General features: G+C 48.5%; 1 protein-coding gene across 2 annotated transcripts in view; it reads right to left on the reverse strand.

Moving 5' to 3' along the window:
• The window catches only part of neurl1aa (neuralized E3 ubiquitin protein ligase 1Aa), a 64860-nt gene that overhangs the window by 42714 nt on the left and 20730 nt on the right, over positions 1–1416 (reverse strand). Inside the window, exon 1 of one of the 2 annotated variants that reach the window (XM_008422239.2) lies at positions 323–710. The exons of the other annotated variant lie outside the window; for it this stretch is intronic. Within the exon in view, the coding sequence (XP_008420461.1) occupies positions 323–356 (34 nt within the window). The 5' untranslated portion in view covers positions 357–710. Of the gene's footprint in view, positions 1–322; positions 711–1416 lie in introns of those variants that run through there. 2 annotated transcript variants of the gene reach the window in all.

A 1416-nucleotide genomic window follows, 5' to 3' on the forward strand; every position in this document is an offset into this window, starting at 1 on the left:
GCGGCGCGGCGCGGCGCGGCGCGGCGCGGCGCAGCGCAGCGGCTCCGGGTAAACACCTCACGGCTGCAACACCAGGCAGGGCGAGCAGGAACAAGAGGTGACGTCGTGCTGGATGACAAAAGAAGGAGCCGTGCGCCTCGAGACATTTATTCTGATCACCGGAGTGACGTCACTGTGACCAAAGAATAGGCTGTAGTGGCAACAATGTACCTGCCGACTCAACCTGCACAACAAGCTCCCATGAATGAAGCATTTTATCCCCAAACATGATCGATCCTGCATGTATTTCGTAATAATAATGATATTAGGGTTTAATTCTTACCGTACAAGGCATTTCTCGTTATCTGCCCACCCATAGCTTTATTCCTTAATGTCCTTTAGTGGCCTGCGTGGATTATAACAGCCTGTATTATTCAGATGATGCTCTCGTAGCAAGGCAGGGCGCTCGTGACATGATTGCATCCAAAGGAGTCGTGTGGGTTTCTCTCCTCCGAGCAGATACAAAGGCTGGAACAGACACACACACTCTCACACACACACACACACACACACACACACAGAGAGAACCGCACACCTCCGTGTACCGAGCTGCAGAGGGGCGCACATCCGTGAAGGCAACTCCCCCCGTCCGCCTCCTCATTCAGGGACCGCTCTCCCCGCCTCGGGTCCCGCTCACTTACACTGACATTTACATAGGAGGAGGAGACTGAGAGCCGAGCCTTTTAACACTGTCACTGCCGCGCTGACGGGATATTTATGGGCCATGAAGGGGAGGCGTCACGTTGGAAGACAGCGAGCTCATATGGCAAAGCTTTACATTCAATCTGAAGTTTCGTTTCTCCTGTGCAAAGGGACACCATCCGTGTTTTAGATACAGGGGTTACATTGATCTTAATTTATAGATTTAATTAGTAATACTGGTTGTGGAGTGAAGCAAACAGCGACAGAGCAGGACTTGTTTTCTAAGACAGCTGAAGAAAATTGAACATCATAAAAATAAAAACCCAACAAAAAGATACAAAGGAAGATTTCACCAAATATGAAGCTTTTAAAAAGTGTGATAAAAATGGAAAACAGAATGTCCTGTTTCTCCAAAAAGCTCTTGAACTTCTGGGTTACTGAAGTCCGATAGACCGGATCAGCCCAGATGGCACTGAATATTCAGACAACGTCCTCTGTTTGCAGACGATGTCCGTCAAATGTCAAAAGAAGTCGCATGTGCATCAGATTTACAGGCGTACCAGAAACGGCCAAATACAAACATTCTAACCAACCAACCAACCAACCAACCAACCAACCAACCAACCAACCAACCAACCAACCATCCATCCATCCATCCATCCATCCATCCATCCATCCATCCATCCATCCATCCATCCATCCATCCATCCATCCATCCATCCATCCATCCATCCA

This window comes from Poecilia reticulata, linkage group LG1 (genome assembly GCF_000633615.1).
Source record: "Poecilia reticulata strain Guanapo linkage group LG1, Guppy_female_1.0+MT, whole genome shotgun sequence".
Classification (NCBI taxonomy): domain Eukaryota; kingdom Metazoa; phylum Chordata; class Actinopteri; order Cyprinodontiformes; family Poeciliidae; genus Poecilia; species Poecilia reticulata.